At 28.0% G+C, this 17,239-nt stretch overlaps 1 protein-coding gene across 1 annotated transcript; it reads right to left on the bottom strand.

Moving 5' to 3' along the window:
• Positions 1-12,235: 12,235 nt before the first annotated feature.
• On the bottom strand, positions 12,236-16,972 carry LOC100209021 (E3 ubiquitin-protein ligase TRIM71). Its single transcript, XM_065797964.1, has 2 exons — positions 16,331-16,972; positions 12,236-12,948 (listed from the first exon to the last, which is right to left on the bottom strand). The coding sequence occupies exons 1-2, from the start codon at positions 16,755-16,757 to the stop codon at positions 12,440-12,442; spliced, it is 936 nt and encodes a 311-aa protein (XP_065654036.1). The 5' UTR covers positions 16,758-16,972; the 3' UTR covers positions 12,236-12,439.
• Positions 16,973-17,239: the final 267 nt, after the last annotated feature.

The following is a 17,239-nucleotide window of genomic DNA, read 5'->3' as shown; positions in this document are numbered from 1 at the left end:
TGAATTAATTTATTCTACAAAACCAATGAATTTAATCAATTTAATTTTTTCACACCATCAAATATAATTTAAAATATTAAATTACTTTTTTCTTATATATATATTTGTAGCTATCCGGACCCATAAAATATGGGTCTTTACCAAATCTACCATTTCTAAACTTATCTATTCCACACCAATCATTTCCATACCTATTATTTGTTTAGTTTGATATTTTTACGTAAAATAATTCATTTTAAAAAGTTGCTTTAATAGCAAAAAAATTAACTTGCGCACCCTTTCAGCATACCTAGAGCTTATAAGAGATTTATAACGCATATCATTGATAGCTCAGTGGTTTAGTGTGCTCTCACCAGTGTTGTTTTGGAGGATTAAAGACATCCCTATATAAATTTTGAAAAATTTTCAATCTTGCTGTATTTATAGCAAAAATTTTATAATAGTATACATCTATAATGATTATAGTAATGTTTATAGCAAAAAAATATTAATATAGCAAAAAAGATTTCTAATTAATATTAATAAAATTTAAAAGTTTTGTCACTTTTATAAATTTAATATACCGAATTGTTCCATATACTGCCTGCAAACTCAACATATGCTAAAGACGTTTACACTTACAGACGTTTGTACACAACGCTATACAAGTAGTAGAACTAAGAAGATTTTAGACCATTAAAAACTAGAAAATGCTAAGAGTTCGTCCATAAATTACGCAACGCTAAATTTATTTTTAAAAATGAAGGAGATCTTCAGTTCTTTTAGGTGGCAATTTTCATTAAACTTAATGAGCTATTATGATTTTTTATTTAACATACGATTCTGCGAGGGAAAATTTTGATCTTTTTTGTTTTGTTCATTAATGAAATTTAGCGTTGCGTAATTTATGGACGACCCCTTATTTAAAAGTTAGATAAGAGATCAGCCAAAAAGTATATAAAGCCAAAAAATAATGGAGCATGATAATATTTTAATGGTTATCTAAAATCTGTCGTTGTTGCGCACTCGGTTTAAAATATTTAACGGGGGCGTGGTAAAATAGCTGTAAAACTCTAAATTTTTTTATTGTATTAATATTAAATAATTTCAACTTTTAATTATTTTAAAAAGTAATTAATTTAATAAAAATTTAAGTATAAAAGTAAAATTTTCAATTACGTTCTTATAAAAAACTTACTTTTTAAACCCCCTACTGTTTTAAAAAAGTTAAGGTCGCCTCGTGGCAAGTTTAACACGTTCGCTGCCAACTACGAGTATACTCGAAGGAAGTTGGCGTCATTTATTTGCCAACTACGAGTATACTCGTAGTTAACTTTGATATTAGACTTTGATATTTGCCAACTACGAGAATACTCGTAGTAAGCCGACGTCATAAGTTTGCCAACTACGAGTAAACTCGTAGTTATACTAACTTATTTCAAGTAATATTTGTACATGACCGGCTTTGTCTATTCACTTTTTTTTTTCTTTTTTCTTAGCTTCACATTTGATTTCAGAAAAAATTAGATTCAAGTTTTTATTTTAAAAATCCAAGGAACCTAATTTAAATACGGATAAAGACAGAAATAGCTTAAACAGATAAAAGTAAAATATTAATAATGCTTCAATTTTATTTCATGAAAATTAAAGTGTATACCTATTCTTTTGAATGATACATTCTGAAACATTCGCCAATACATAACGGAGGTCTATTTTCACAAACAGCACATTCATATCGTGTTTCTTTACGTATTATTTTAGAGCAGACTCAACATGTTTTTGTTGGGAATTTTATCTTTTCATTTGGTGGTATTGAAAACAAGTAGTGGAAGCTATTATTGATGACAATTTCATTCAAACGTTCACCCAATAAATCTGTAACAATTAATTCTCTAAACTTAAGCAAGGAAATTGTTTTATTTAGTCAATATTTGCTGTTTAGACAGTAAGCATTGAACAAAAAAGTATCAAAGAGATGAAGTGCTACTTTTTTATACCATCTAATTGTCTTTCTTAGGCAATCATAATATGACACCGTTTTTTCCGCCCTATCTACTCCTGACATACATTGATTGTAATCTTTTATTATATTGGATTTCATTTTCTTCTCTCCTCTCCTGTTTGTCACTTCAATCATTTGCAACGAATGCAAGTTGCTGATCATTAGCACGTCTCTTTTATCTTTCCATTTAGCAACCACTACACCCTCTCTGGTGCTGCTTATAAATTCTCCCTGTTTCAGTTTTGCTTTGTACATTCTTTTGGATTTGACTTTCGGTCAGTTCTTAAAGTACCACAAATGTATGTTTTTTGATTTATCATATGCTTTGTTAACTCAAAAGAATTGTAAAAGTTATCGGTGTACAGGTGATAACCTTTTCCCAGAAATTTTTCCATTAAGTCTAAAACAATAGCTCCCGTTTGACCCAACAAATTTTTACCGAGAGTTGTCTCGCCAGAGTAGATTTTTACTTTCAGTACAATATCATCTGATTCGCAAAGCTTATAGAACTTGATACCATACTTATGTCTTTTATTTTTCACATACTGCCTAAATACAAGAGGCCCCTTCCAAAGCATCATTGACTAATCAATTGATATATTTTTATTAGAACAGTAGATGTTATCCATTGTATATTTAAGTGATCACCCCATATGAAGAAGAACTCCAAGAAACTGCCGCATATCTTCTGAATTAATTGATTTACAATCTTTAAAACGTGAGCATCTTCTGAGGAGACGCTACTTATTTATGTCTTGCGTTGCGTAGCGATTAGTTTCAACTACCATAGTATTTATAAGCTCTTCTGTAACAAAAAGTCTAAAGAAATCTAATTGTTTCATGCTCTCCATGTTTATCTTTAAACCAGGATCGGCAGTAAATTGATTTGTTTTACAATATTCGGCTCATCTTTCCATTGGTTTAAATTTTTAGATGGATTTGTTTCAGAAGTTGTTTTGTCAGGCAAAGTATTACTTATAAGATCTACCTGTTGAGCTTTGTTTTGATTTTGTCTATAAGCAAGGCCACCCGTTGTTCTAGCTCTTTTGGGCGGCATTAAAAAATCTTCTACAGTAGCTGCTGGATGAACGTCTGTAAACTGATTGCCATCACTTTTTTCAGTGTTATTATCTTCAGAACCTGATTCTGATACAGTTAAGCTCGAAGACATAGTAGTATAAGCGAAAAATGAATCCGAATCTTCAATATCATCATCTTCAGTATCCTCACAATCTTCCATAACCATATGTGCTGATTCAATTGTGGAATATCTGTGTTGAGCTTATGAGATAGATAAATTTATAAATTGTCTGTTTATAAAAAAGTAATTACTAATCTATAAAACACATTAATAGTATATTGTGTAAAAAAATTCGAAGTGCATACTAAAATGTTTTTTAATATATTAAAAACATTTTGTAAACGTTGTGTAAATCAAATTTTTTCACATTTTTAATAACATGCAGTATAATGTAGTTATCAAATATATTTTAGCTTCAAGTCTAAAAAACACAATTTAGTTTTAAGAAAACAAAATATAACTTACCTTTTTTACTCATGATAACTCCCAATGTGCACGTGCATGTGCAAAAAAATTGAAACACTATTTATAATTATATTGCATCAAATAAGCTACATTACTATACCTTTTCAAGATGTAATTGAGAACTTGAAAGTTGTAGTTAAGAAAAGTAAGATGCAACTGAGAAACCAAACATGTAAATAAGAAATCGCAATATGTAATTGAAAAAACAAAAGTTCTAATTAAGAAATATAGAAATGAGAATACATTATTTGTAATTGCAAATTCACAATGTAAGCTTAAAGGTCGTTATAAAAAATCTTCTTGTACATGCATTTTAATAAGTTAATAATATCAAATTTAGCATTTGTATGCACCAGCAAGACAGTAATACAGTAATGGTATTGAAAGGTCATTGTGTTACTTGTCAATACACTATAAACAGAAAGTCTGTTATTAAACTAAATCCATGCATTTATTTCACTAAATTTACTTACATCCACTTTTGGAACAACCAGAACCACCTAGTCCAATTTGTAGACATAAAATACATACAACCGAATAAGTTGAAAGAAAACATTATATTTTATCTTCATCGAATGAGTTATTGAATGTGCTGAGCGAAATGACGACCCAATCGTCATTTTGTGACTCTGGCGCAAACTTTAGGTGTCAAATATAAGACAGCATACAATTTGGTCCTTAGCGGAAATTTAAATTTTCTTGGAAGGTATGGAGTTACCGCCAACCACAAATCCCTTTTTCATCACTTTTTTATTTTATTGATTATATATTATTATTTATTGAAAACCAACCCATATCGCCACCTTGGCCAAAATAGGATCAAACCTAATATTGCAATGTAAACTAAAGCAACAAAACTAAAAATACAAATAACTTCTTTCTGATAATCTATATTATAAACATTTCTCAATTACAACTTTTATCTTCTAAATTACATCTTACGATTTCTTATTCACAACTTTCATGTTCTAAATTACATCTTATGCTTCTCAATTACAACTTTTATCTTCTAATTTACATTTAACATTTCTTAATTACATCTTCCATGTTCTAAATTACATCTTACGTTTCTTAATTACAACTTTCAAATTCTCAACTACATCTTGATAAAGTGTAGTCACCGCAATGAGTTATACTCATTACGGTGTTACAAGTAAACTCGTACTTCGGCACTAGAGAAAAAAATTTTTTCTCCATTGCCAAAGTACGAGTATACTCGTAGTGCTTATTTTTTGTCAGTTATATTCAGAATAAAGAATAGTATAGAATTATTATAGATTAAAAATATTTTATTTATTGAAATGTTGATACCTAGCCTTAGCAATGATAATGAAACCGCGAAAAACAGCCTCGGCAAAAATTAATCATTGCAGGCATTTTGGCTTGGCAAAGAAACTAAGCATAGTTTAAAATAGCTAGGCAGCGAAGGTGTTAAATCATCAGCTTGCTTTATTTTTTAATTTTTGTTATTTAAAATACAAAACAAAACAACTTTACAGTTCTATATATTTTATATTCTATATATAAACATATTATATACTCATCTTTCTTGAACAAACTCAACTTAGTTGTAAAAAAACTTGAAATGTAAAACTAAAATAACATAAGTATTTCAAGTAAATCATGACACATACGCTGCAAATACCGCCCCCCCTCTCCGTTTTTTAATGCTTTCAGAATTTTTAGCTTTTTTAAAAATCTTTTTGTTTGTTAAAGTGTATAAAATCATTACATATGTTTGTATATAATCTCTATAAAACTTCACAAGTATTTTGTATTTTAAAGACCTAAAAAAAAAATTAAAAATACGGTGGTTTTACTCGAACCACGGGTACTCTGTTCAGATGCTCAGCACGCTAACCACTCGGCTCTGCTGGCACGTTGACAATCGAAAGTTTAAAACAATATATAAATATTTTTTAAAACGAAAATGAATGCTTTAGATTAAAAATTAAAAAGAGGTTGACGCAATACAATTTTCAAGTAAAAGCCAAGCTGTAAAACTTGATATATGTTAAACTATGTTTAACATTACATAATTTGAAGTTCACGTACGTTAGATATTTGCGTACACTTTCGCTCACATTTTCTTATAAAATAACTCTTTCTCGCCATTACCTCGGTTGCAATGGCTGCCAAGAGTTCTGTGTCTAACACGCTCGAAAAGGCACTACTAACACTACTACTATTAAGTTCAGCAATTTATATAGATATAAAAATATATTTTTGAAAAACGTTCGATGATTTTTTTGTTTGTTTGTATGTTTTGGAAAAATATTCGAAGATATTTTTTAAAAAAACTTTTCGAATTTATATATTTAAAAAACATTTTTTTTTAGTAACCAATCATCAATCAGCTCAATTGTGATGCGTACAATTATCAACAGGATATGATTTGTCATATATAAACAAAAAATTAAGTAGATAAACAGATAAAAAAAGCTTTATTGATTTTTTTATCAGCAAGGCAGTAAGAAGATCACAACTTTTTTGAATTATTATAAACTCTCATTTATTTTGTATTTAGAAATTATTTGTCGTTCAACTTTTTCTTTCTTGAGTTATAAAAAGTTATTTATCTTTTTTTATATTTAGGGGAGAAAGAAACAGTTTAGGACAGGGGTAGTTTAGGAAAATGCAAAAGTTTAAAAAATGCAAACTTATAAACTAAGTTTTACAAATACATTAGTTGGTTAGAAATACTTTTGCACGTAATCGTCACATAATTTTTTTTATAAGAAAACATGTATATAGCTTTTCTACAAAATGTTTTATGACTTTTGAACTTAAGTTAATCTAATTTTTAAAATTTTTAAACGTAAGGATTTTCTAAGGAACTTACTTCTCCAAGAAATTTATTTTTTACATTTTTATTAAAAGAAGTATGTTCTACCATAGAAGTAAAAAGTTTAATAACAAGACATAAAATTTTCACAAAAATTTTACGGAATATATTATAAAATTAGGGTTTAGGCAGCATTGGACAGTTTTCATGGGACGCATTTGGGCGTACTGCGTGTCTCTCATAAGATAACAATCTTATAGGCAAATTAAAAAATTTAATTTGCCCATAAGATTGTTATCTTATGGGCAAATTAAATCATTTAAATAAAATAAAAAGTTTAAAAATGGTGCGCAACTATAAAAAGATATGTGAAAGATGTATAAAGAAGAAAAATTAAAAATTGCACTAATTTATGTTTTTAATATAACAATAAAACTAACCCAGTGAAAAAAAAAACTTGTCCCTCATGGGTTTTGTGTGGGTTCCTATTAATCCCACACTGAACCCACATAAGAACCCTTCTGAGACAAGCGTTTTTTTTTCTGGGAAGAGAAGCTTGATCTTCTTTCGGAAACCTTATGATCTTCGGAAAGCTTATAATCTTCTGCCGGAAACCTAGCTTTATATTGTCAGTACGCTGAATTGTATCACTTACGTAATTGCATTACGACTTATCTTTATGTATTACAACTTATGAGTTATGTAACACGACCAACATTGTAAACTTAAAAAAAAAAAAAGCTGCAGGTATATTTAGATTCTCTGATAGTACATAGGCTTACAGAATAAAATTGTTTAGAAATGTTTATTATAAGTATACATTAGAGTGACAAAAAAAAAGTGTTCAAAATTAGACTCTCAACCCTTTATTCTATCCCTTTTAACTAAAAAATAAACTGTGCAAAAAATTATTATAATATTTTGATATCTAGAGGTTGCTCAATGAACTTGATATTATCAAATTTTAGGGTCAATAGAAAATAAAAACGAATGTATTTTAATTTTTTTTTGGATGCAAAGTTTTAATTATTTTATTCAAATTTAATGTTTATTTTAATCAGAATTTGATGCAAATTGTTCACTTGTTTTCACTTGTTGATTGTTCACTTGTTTTCATTAATGCCTTCACAATTGTGGACTTTCACATATCTGGAATGTGACGTCAATGTTCTTCCACAGTTTGTAAAACATATTGCAACTGAGTTTTATCTTTTGTCAAGTTTTTTATGTAATCAGAAATTAGTTTCACTCCTCTTTGGCTATATCATTCACAAATTTTATAGAATAAACAAATTTGTATGCTTCCTGGTATTCGGTTACTGTACTCCATATGTCTAGGCAATGATCCTTCATAAATGTATAATTTATTCCAAGCACTTCAAATACTTATTTTGTTCTATTTGTTACAAATTCATCTAAGTTTATTTTTAAAATTGTATCCATTAATCCTTTATCTTCAAGCCTTTTTATCTGTTGTTTTTTAAGCTGATTTTTCAAGTGCAATCAACATTTTTTCTTTAGTTTGGTTATCAACATCATTCCTCAAAAAAGAGAGCCATACAAGTTCTTCAGTTAAATACCATAAATGTCCTGCAATAACTTTTATGGCAGATTTAGCAACTGCTTTGTCAAATATTTTGAAATTATAATTAGCCAATTTCTTAATCGGTGTCAGGTTTGTGCAAAGCAGATGAAGAGATTGGAGCCCGTAAACAGAGTTCCATGTAAATCAAAATTTAAAAAGTTGAAAATTGTAAAAGATTCTTTTCTTCATTCATTGTTAAATAAAATTGATGTCGAAACAAGTATATTTTAATAGAGTAGAGTGCTTTTACCATCCATTGTGCTTGGTGCATAGCATTAGGAGTAAGAAAGGTTATTCCGCCTTGACCTGGAGGAGTTTTTCCTAAAAAAATTATCGACAGTTGCAAAAATTCTTTGTAATCATCGCGAGGTTGTTTTGTTTCTAGCAGCATATTTACAGCAAGTTCTATTGCTGATGGTACAATCGAACCATACACTTTGAGATTTATATCAGTAAAGAGCCAAGATTCAGAACTGAATTTACTCCACTGACCACGAAATCGTAGAAACAACTTGACCTATGGACCAGAAGATGCTCCAAAGCAAGTTTTCTAAACATGGGATAAAATCACTTCATGAACATAGTGTTGACAGGTTGTTTATAATAAAGACTTTCCAATTAATTTTTCCAGCAAGGTACAAAGCACTGAATGTATACCTGTGATACTTGAAGTAGTATCAAAACAGAGTGCCACAATTTTGTCATATGAAATGTTTCTATCTTTTTAAGCTTGTTCTGTTGCATAACTTATTTGTTCACCGGTGGATCTATCCAGTTTTGGGACTGACAACAGTTTTTCTACATCATATCCTGCCACTAATATAGGCAGTTGATCCACTTTATCTCTTATCAGGTAAAAATTTTCCGTCCAAATGAACAGTTAATGGAACTTGTGGCTTGAATTCTAAAATGATTCTTTTTGCAACTTCTTTACGATTTTCAATTCGTGACAAATTGTAGACAAAACCAAGGAACCAGAACGATTCGGAATTTTCAAATGAATTAAAGATGAAAAAAATGTTGAGGTAATCACTTTTTTTTATTTTTTTCTTCCCTCTTTTTTAGTTTTTTTGCTATTGATGGAACAAAGTCTTCATTATCAGTACCCTATCAACTTCATTATCAGTTACCTGAGAGGAATCTGATTCTGTCAAAACTGGGTCTGTGACTGTTAAACACGTTTTTTTTTCTTTTTTCTTTAGCTCTTTTGTTTCTCTTTCTTCATTTGCATTTTTTCTGTCTAAAATATTCTGTTCTTGTTTGAACAATTCACAATCAACTGAACTCATGTAGTCTTTTCTTCCTTCTCTTTGTGGTATAAGAAACGTCTTGTCTTCTTTTGTTGTGATTATTTTTAAAGCATCTTTATGAGCAATATCAAACAGTTCTTCAATTTCTTGAGAAAAAGTTTCTTAATTTTATTCTTTTTTTATTTTTTATTTATTTTTAATCTAGTAATTTTAAAGTTTTTCAACATGTGTTATAACATGATAACGTTGCTTTGTCGGAATTCTAGCTCTTCGTCAAAAGTCTAGAACCAGATCTATCACAAGGCCTGCAATTTTTTTTATGTTGTTGTTATTTTTAAAGAAAAAATAAGTTTGCATAACTTGCCTTTTAGATGGCAACTTTTGTCCTGTGATCACAGCTGTAGCTTGACCAACACACCATACTTTATTTTGACTTCTAGTCTCCATTATAAATCGACTTCAAAAATATCTATCGAACTATGTGTTTTTAAAATGTGTTTTCATTCAAGTCAATGAACTCATTTGGAATGACAGTATGATGCACTAATTTGGAATTCACAAAACCCACTGTAATACTTCATCATCCACTAAAGTGGATGATGAAGTATTACAGTGGGTTTTGTGAATTCCAGCCAACTTATTTTATTTTTAATTTAGTAATTTTCTAAAAAAAATAACAAAGTGTATTATGCATAATGACTCTTAAGATTAGGAAATAATAAAATATTGATAATATTCTCAACATAATTAGTAGAATAGATGTGATAAGTGATGAGAAATATGAAAAACTGTGTGTTCGAGTAATATAGCAAAATTAAAAAACTGGCTGAGCAACCCCTAAACATTATCATACTGCATCAAAAATTTCCCAATATCATTTTTTCATTAAACGAAACCAAATAAAAGGTTGAGAGCATAAGAAAGAAATTTTTTTTTTTCAATGCATTTATTTGTCACCCTAATATACATACATACATACATACATACATACATACAAAAAGCGTCCAATCCCCCCCCTCCTTCTTTTCTACCTTATATCTATTTAATTATTTGAAGTCAGAATTTTTATGTTGATTTTGTTGAGTTGTTCTCTACTTAAATCTGTTGAGTCGTTCTTTACTTGAATCTGTTGGATTGAAATAAGTTATAAAACCCAATCTGTTATTTTTATATTTTTATTTATGTTAAATATTGTATTAACTTTGTGTTTTTAAACATTTTTCTAATGTTTGGTTTGACAACTTTTACAACGATTGTATCCTGTTAACTAAATTTAGTAAGTATATCCGACTAGAAAGTTTGATGCAAACCAAATTTATTTTTCTGGTTATTAAGACGCTCCCAGTAGTCCTTGCAGTTTTTTCACTGAGTACCGCGGAAAAACATTTAACTAGGAAGTTCATGTCTCCTTCATTACCAAGTCTCTTTTATGATTATGATAAGTAGCATAATACCATTTATGATTATAATAATTAGTATAAAAATTATATATAAATAGCCACATGTGGCTACCACCATTGAAACGAGCTTACTTCACACTTCTAGAAACAACACAAATTATTTTGGAGAGATTTGTCCTATTAATGAAAAAAAAAAATCAGATATTTATAATAGCTTCAAATTTGGAATTAATTTATGTGATAATTATTGTTGGTAAATTCTATTATCGATTTGATGACTGCAATAACATGCTGCTCTGTTACCCAAAAGGTGTCTATGCTGCTAGGGAATGAAATATTGATACAAGTTTGATTTTAATTTACCGGTACAAAATTGGAATTATTACAAAAACCTGCAACTGTGTTTCTAAAACTAAATCATTTCTCTTGATTATCTTTTACACTTTCCACTTCTTTACAGATAATATAATAACTAATAATAATAAATATTATATATATAAACGTAAAATCTGCAACATTTTCCTTGCAGTAATCATATAAGTTCAAAGCTTTTAACATTGGTCGGTAAAACGTTTAAACAATTTTGCGACTTACGTTAACTCAACGTCAGTCGCCAACTTCAGCGAAGTGTGTAATATTTTACGTTCATTTATCGTTGTATCTCTTAGTTGGCACAACATTGTATTTTACGTTGGTTCAAAGTTGCATTTAATGCTTATTGAAATTAGATTTTGTTATTAATTATTGAAACTTTATATACATAATATATATATATATATATATATATATATATATATATATATATATATATATATATATATATATATATATATATATATATATATATATATACTATATATATATATATATATATATATATATATATATATATATATATATATATATATATATATATATATATGTATATATATGTATATATATATATATATATATATATATATATATATATATATATATATATGTATATATATATATTATATATACATATATACATATATATATATATATATATATATATATATATATATATATATATATATATATATATATATATATATATATATATATATATATATATATATATATATATACAGATACATATATATAAATATAAACTAGAAAAAAGTTAGAAATGGCGAAAGCTATATAGCGACTTGTTTTTCAAGTAATTCCAGATAACAACTTGTTTTAAAGTTTTCAGATAAAAACTTGTTTCAAAGTTTTCAAATACTAATTTGTAATAGTATAAAACTAACTATTTGATCTGCTTATTTGAATATCGTGGTTAATTTATTTTTGCAATAAGATTTTAGACATTATTAAAAATGAATCTACTCTTACATAATTACATAAAAACAAAAATGCATAAAAAATAACAATGCATAATGATATGCCAAATTACATAATGCATAATGATATGCCAAATTGCATAATGATATGCCAAATTACATTCATATTGCATTTCAAACATCACGCTTTGTGAGATAAAGATGCTTGATGTGGTTCATGGAATAAAAATAGTGAAGTTATTTAGTGAAGGCGAGAAAGGTGAAAAAAGTAATGGTAAGTAAGGTGCTTATTGAGGTTTTTGCGTAAATAATAAAGGTGCTGTTAAATTTAAAACTTATGTTTAAATATGTTTGTTAATAAACATATTTAAGCATAAGTTTTAAATTTATAAAACCAAATAAAATTTCTTAAACTTACTTATAATGGTTAAACACATGATAATAAATTATTACTTTCTCATACAATATTCTATTGTCCCATTTATTACTTGATAACATCACTTTCAAATTTAGAAGTAATATTTTTAGTTTTTTTAGTTAATATGTTAATATGTGAGTCAAGTCTTTTTAAAACATTTTAGTTTAGATTATCAATATCTTAGATTGAACTGCACAAGCAATACAAAGTTTTCCTAACGGAAGTATTGTAACTGCTGATGGCTTTTGTATATTATCAAGTGATATTTTTTTGATTAGTTGCATATCTTGATTTAAAATTTGCAAAGAATTTGCACCGTTGTCACAAACAACCAAATGATTATCGTTATCAAACTTGAGGCTTGTAGGGCACGAAAAAAGGCGCTTTCCATATTTGTCATATTCAACAATGTCCATAAACCTACCGCTTTCACTAAATATTTGCAGTCTGTGATTTAAAGTATCTGAAACTATAATTCTCTTATGAACCTCATCAAAAACAACGTCGTGCGGAAACGAAAACTGACCAGGACGTTGACCGCTTCCGCCAAATACGCTTGCATGGTAACCATCATCTTCGATAATGAAGATCTCTCTACGTTCGACATCTGTAACAAGTGTCTTATTATTCTTTGTTACGCAAATTCCGTGTGGGGCTTGAAAAAGACCTTGTCCTAAATTTAATACAAAAGTTAGGTTTATCAAAGTTTTAAGATCAATGGTAATCATTTAACTACCAATAAATCTTATTAAGTGATCAGTGGAGGTCATTTCATTATTTATACAATTTACAAACTACAAAAGAAACCTTTAAATTAAAAAGAGGATTTATATAAAGCAGTTCTAAGAAGATACAAAAGAAGGTTAAAAAAACAAAAGACTACAAAAGAAGATATAGAGTTATCGGAATCTTTTTATATAGCCATTATGTGGGCTTTAACAAGCAAACAAAAAGAAAAATTAATAATAACTTCAATAAAATATTCAATAAAAAAACTTCAAATAAGAACAAGAGGTGCACCAATGCCTATTTTTGGCCGATGCCGATTGGTACAGGCCAATACCTATGCATCTATTTTTTTTACTAATACAGTAAATTAGGATTTTTTTTCAAATATATTGTTAACGGTTACTTTTAAAACTTGCTATATATATATATATATATATATATATATATATATATATATATATATATATATATATATATATATATATATATATATATATATATATATATATATATATATATATATATATATATATATATATATATATATATATAATTTTTAAAGTGTGTTCTACAAAATCGATTGCTCAATGTTCTTAAATGAACAGAGCAATTATAAAGTAGTAGAAAGTCACAAAAATAATTTTCCAAAGAAGAACCAAAACGAAGAAGCATGTATGAAAAGAAAGAAACAGAAACCAATTATTTGTGCACCCATGTTTTTTAATACCCTGGGCATATTACAGGAGACAGTAAAAACAGAGATGGCAAAAAAAAAAAACTGCTACAAGGAGTATCAAGAAAAGATTTAAGAGGTCACCACAAAAACCAAAGAAAAATATCAATTGAACGGGAACAAATCTCATTGATCATATTGAGACGTTTAGAGTTGTTGAATCACATTAAGTGAGACACTCAGGAGCTTTCAATTAAGAAAATTCACAGATCTTCATAAAGTACTGCAATGAGAAAAATGTTCTTATAAAGGAATACAAGTTCTACCAGAGAGTTTTTAAACGTAGATATCGTTTAAAATTCCAAAAAAAAAAAGAAAGATCAGTGTGGAACTTATAAAAACTTCACAAACAAAATAGAAAAGAGTGATTAAGATTGTCAAAAGTATAACAAACATGTCAGCGACAAAATTTTACTCGAGCTTATAAAGAAGAAAAGAAGAATGAAGCAGTAAAAACAAAATTAATTGTAACTGCAGCTTTTGACTTAGAGCAAGTTCTTTTATCACCATATGGTACAACTGGAGCTTTTTATTATTCAAGGCGTTTGCAAAATATATCCTCACTGTTACAAAAATTGATTCTTTAAAGACGCATTTATATTTGTGGAACGAGAATGAAAAGGAAAAAGCAAGCTGTGAAGTAAGTACAGGAGTATTTAAATTTATTGAATCTAAAAGTAAAGAAGGAGAAACAAAATTTTATCTCTTCTGTGATCGATGTGGGGGCCAACATCAAAATAGAACGATGAACGTAATGTTGTCAGATGAATTGACTCTATTCAAATTAGATTTAATTGACCTACATTTTTTATACCAGGACACAGTCAGAGTGAAAATTTTTGAAATAATTCAATAATTGAAAAACAATACCAAAATTAAACAATATACCTATGCATTGGAAATATACGCACCTATGCAATGGAAATATACGCACCTATGCAATGGAAATATACGCACCTATGCAATGGAAATATACGCACCTATGCATTGGAAATATACGCACCTATGCAATGGAAATATACGCACCTATGCAATGGAAATATACGCACCTATGCATTGGAAATATACGCACCTATGCAATGGAAATATACGCACCTATGCAATGGAAATATACGCACCTATGCATTGGAAATATACGCACCTATGCAATGGAAATATACGCACCTATGCAATGGAAATATACGCACCTATGCAATGGAAATATACGCACCTATGCAATGGAAAACATCAATAGAACAAGCTTTTAAAAAAAAGCCTTTGTATTATCTGTGTTAAATTATGATGGTATAAAAATATTAAAAATGAAAAAGCATTTCAAGCATACTCTGCAGTATTTGCAAACAAATGCTTTGAAATATCAAATTCAACAACAGCAAATGATCCAAAGTCTAAACCCAAAAAAGTTATTTGGGCTAGCATTGTACAACCAAAAGTTTTAAAATAAAATCCTGTTATATTTTACTTCAAATATAACTATGAAGAATATATAAAAGTTGTATTTTTCGAGCAAAAAGCACAGCTCGCACAAAATCAGCAGCAGATATACACTTACAAAAGCAGAAGTATCTTGCTCAAAGAGGTACTGTAATGCACTGAAAAATAAATCTTCTTTCCCTATGCAACATATGCAACATTGGTTATATTCCAAAACAGCATCATCATTTCAAAACCTAAAGATTCGAGTCAGTTGCATGGATGATGATGACAATGATGAAATGCCGAAAATAGAACCAAAACAACAATCCAAAAATCATATCAAAGCAGACAATCAAATAATTGAAAAAGATTCTACAGAGTCTGTTACCTGAAGTTAAGAAAATGAAAAGTACACAATAAGCGGAAGCTAGATATTACAAAATGACTGAAAATGAAACCTTTGTTACTTGATCACTTGTTTTATTTTACTATCATTTAAATTATTCAAAAAAAAGTTTGCTAAATTGCTTAAACTTTAATTTTTTAAACTAATTTTTCTTATGAAAAATTCTTATTTATGTTAGCTATTTTTTTATAAATTTGTTTTTGAGATTTTTATCACCAAAATGCGTATGAGATACTTTAGAGAAAGGCAAACTACTATTATGGCTTAAATAATAGTGCCAGAACTAATTTCTGAGTAAATGATCAAAAGGGCACCCGATTCGTTGTATTTATACTTTTTCTCTATTATAAAGATTGAATTTATTTGAATATTAACTCAAAATTTGCCACTTCGAAGCAAAATCATGTTAAATCAATTTTAAGAGTCATGGTTTAGTTTTTGAAAGTTATTTTAAAAGAGTCATGGTTTAGTTTTTGATAATTTCAAAAACACTTGATGTGGATTTTGGAAGTAAATTCAAAAGTAGTGTGGTATATAACGAATATTTTACATCTTGGCATTAATATGTTGATAACAAAATACAAATAAGTGAGCGGTCATTATATGCTTATATTTTAAGTTAATGTTCAATGTAGCTTGAGTAAAAAAATAAAGATTAAATATAAGAAATAAAACAGAGAAGAAAGGAATTTAAAAAAAAACAAACGGAAAAAATAATAATTATAAAACACAGAAATAAAAAAGAAATAAAACGCAGAAAATATAATATACCAATATGTGCAACTGGTTGAATATCTTCTTTGATGTTAAATATTTGAACACGAGCTTGGGATTTACTTCTTGCATCGCATAAAAATAAACTGTTTTCTGTTGAGTTAAGTGCCAAACCCGATAGTATGGAGTCTTTGTGCTCAGCATGTATTGATTCTAAATGGGTACCGCTGGGATCATAGACTTTAATTGTGTCTGTTTGACCTGTCATTAATATTTTACCTTTTAAATAAGTCAAAAATTGAGGTGAGCAATCAACAGGAAAAAATTTTGAAGATTTTGCGTTTTCTTCAAACGCTTCAACAATGTATTGAATTTTTCCTTTTTTGTTCCGAACTTTTTGAGGTTTTGGTACGAATACGTTTTCATTATATTTGACTCCAGAAGTCTTCTTTTCAGATTTTTTAAGTGTTTTAAACCAAGACATTTTAGTTACAAATTAAATAACAATGTTTAAGTATAATATAAAAAGTATTTGAATTTCTTTTATATGTTTATATAAAACTTCTATAAATATAATATTAACTAAACAATTTATTACAAGCACACGGTATTTCAATGTGTTCTGTGAATTTTATCTTCAAAACATTTTGTAAGAAGTCGCGAACTTAAATTCTTAATGACACTAAAAACGTTGAAAATATTTCAATCAAAAGGAGATTTAAATATTTCTTTATCAGAAACGGAAATGCGTTTTTATTAAAAAGTTTATCAATGCTACGAATAGAATGCGTATATTTTATTATTAGCTGTAATCCGGGATGATAACATCGTCAACAATTATTAATATGGTAAATAACATTATTGGTTACCAACGATATCAATAAATAACTAGTTGTATTTTGAAAGTTTAATAAATATTTAAATCATACTCTCTTATAAATTTTTTAGTTCGATATTTTTTATATC

Source organism: Hydra vulgaris, chromosome 05, assembly GCF_038396675.1.
Source record: "Hydra vulgaris chromosome 05, alternate assembly HydraT2T_AEP".
NCBI lineage: Eukaryota > Metazoa > Cnidaria > Hydrozoa > Anthoathecata > Hydridae > Hydra > Hydra vulgaris.
This window is presented reverse-complemented; position numbering and strand designations above follow the sequence as displayed.